At 50.8% G+C, this 1,386-nt stretch overlaps 1 protein-coding gene across 1 annotated transcript in view; it reads left to right on the top strand.

The window, feature by feature from the left end:
• The window catches only part of LOC107572671 (leucine-rich repeat and fibronectin type-III domain-containing protein 5-like), a 73,172-nt gene extending 71,792 nt beyond the window's left edge, over positions 1–1,380 (top strand). Inside the window, exon 3 of the mRNA XM_016259102.1 lies at positions 114–1,380. Coding sequence (XP_016114588.1) covers positions 114–1,089 — 976 coding nt within the window. The 3' untranslated portion in view covers positions 1,090–1,380. The remainder of the gene's footprint in view (positions 1–113) is intronic.
• Positions 1,381–1,386: the final 6 nt, after the last annotated feature.

Raw genomic sequence — 1,386 nt, 5'->3', positions numbered from 1 at the left:
GAACTGACACCACTCTTGAGGTTGTTAATAAGCCTTGCGGCTGTTTAATAAATGAATGATGAATGAAACATATCATGTTTTATTCTAACACTGTTCTTTTCTACACCCAACAGAATGATTCCCCCAACGAGTAAAAACTTCCTGGTGAATAACCTGGCCGCCGGGACGCAGTATGACCTCTGTGTGCTGGCTATTTACGACGACGGCATAACCTCCTTGACGGCTACACGGGTTGTGGGCTGCGTGCAGTTCACCACTGAATCGGAATATCTGCGCTGCCACTTCATGCAGTCCCAGTTCTTGGGCGGCACTATGATCATCATCATCGGGGGCATAATCGTCGCCTCCGTCCTCATCTTCATCATCATCCTCATGATCCGCTACAAGGTGTGCAACAGCGGCGCCGCTGCCAAGGGGACCTCGGTCACCGACGTGCACTCTCAAACCAACGGGGCGCAATCCCAAGGCTGTACCGTCACACCGTCTGCCTCCAAACAAGGTGCTTTCAGCTTAGAGGAGGGCGAGGGGTGCAAAAAGAGCTCTGCCGCACCTCTTCCTCCCCCTCCAGATTCCCAAACCCACACCTCAGAGACTTCCATCCCAGACTGCACCACCTCCACTTCCCTGGTAAGCCAAAGCTGGACAACTCCCGGCTCTTCAGGGTCACTAAAGCCAAAGCGCAAACCAGCGCCAAAGCCTGTCCTGGCGGCCGGCGCCGAGCCCAAAGTAGAGGCGCTACCTAATGCAGAGACGCAAAACACCAACCGCAACAACTCCACTGCTCTACAGCAGCCGATCCCAACCCCTCCATCTAGCTTCAAAGATACTCCAATTTTAAGGAGGGCTCGTCCGTCTTCGTCCAAGTATACGACACTGCCCGTGGAAGGAGCACGGGCTAAACGCAGGTACTCTTTGAACGAGAACCTGTCAAAACATCACTGCTACATTGGCTCGCAGAAACTGGGCAACGTGTTTTGCAAGCGGAGTATGTCTGTGAATGGAATGCTTGTCCAAATGGCGAACTCAAATCTAGACAGTGAGAAAACTGCCTTTTCCAGTTCAGAGTGGATTCTAGAGAGCACCGTGTGAATGTACGACTGCTGGAGACTAGATGGAGTGTCTGCATCTCATTGTGTATGTGCGTTCGAGTGTGTGTGTGTGTGGGTGTGTATAGGCACTCATAGTATATAGATGTGTGATCTTATGAATGTGCACGTTTTGCACCATTTCTTTTGTTTCCATCTGCAAATCATATTTTCGGCTGTCTTTTTATTAATGTTTTTGGAAACCCATGGATTAATGTGGATGTTTGCCTTGAGGGCAAGAGCAAGATCCATCACGCGAGAGAGACACGCCTCCATCTTCACTGCACACGCCGAGCATCAC

The sequence above is a fragment of the Sinocyclocheilus grahami genome, unplaced genomic scaffold (genome assembly GCF_001515645.1).
Source record: "Sinocyclocheilus grahami isolate Dianchi unplaced genomic scaffold, SAMN03320097.WGS_v1.1 scaffold1790.1, whole genome shotgun sequence".
Classification (NCBI taxonomy): Eukaryota; Metazoa; Chordata; class Actinopteri; order Cypriniformes; family Cyprinidae; genus Sinocyclocheilus; species Sinocyclocheilus grahami.
The sequence above is the reverse complement of the archived record's forward strand: the minus strand, read 5'-3'. Positions and strand labels throughout refer to the sequence as shown.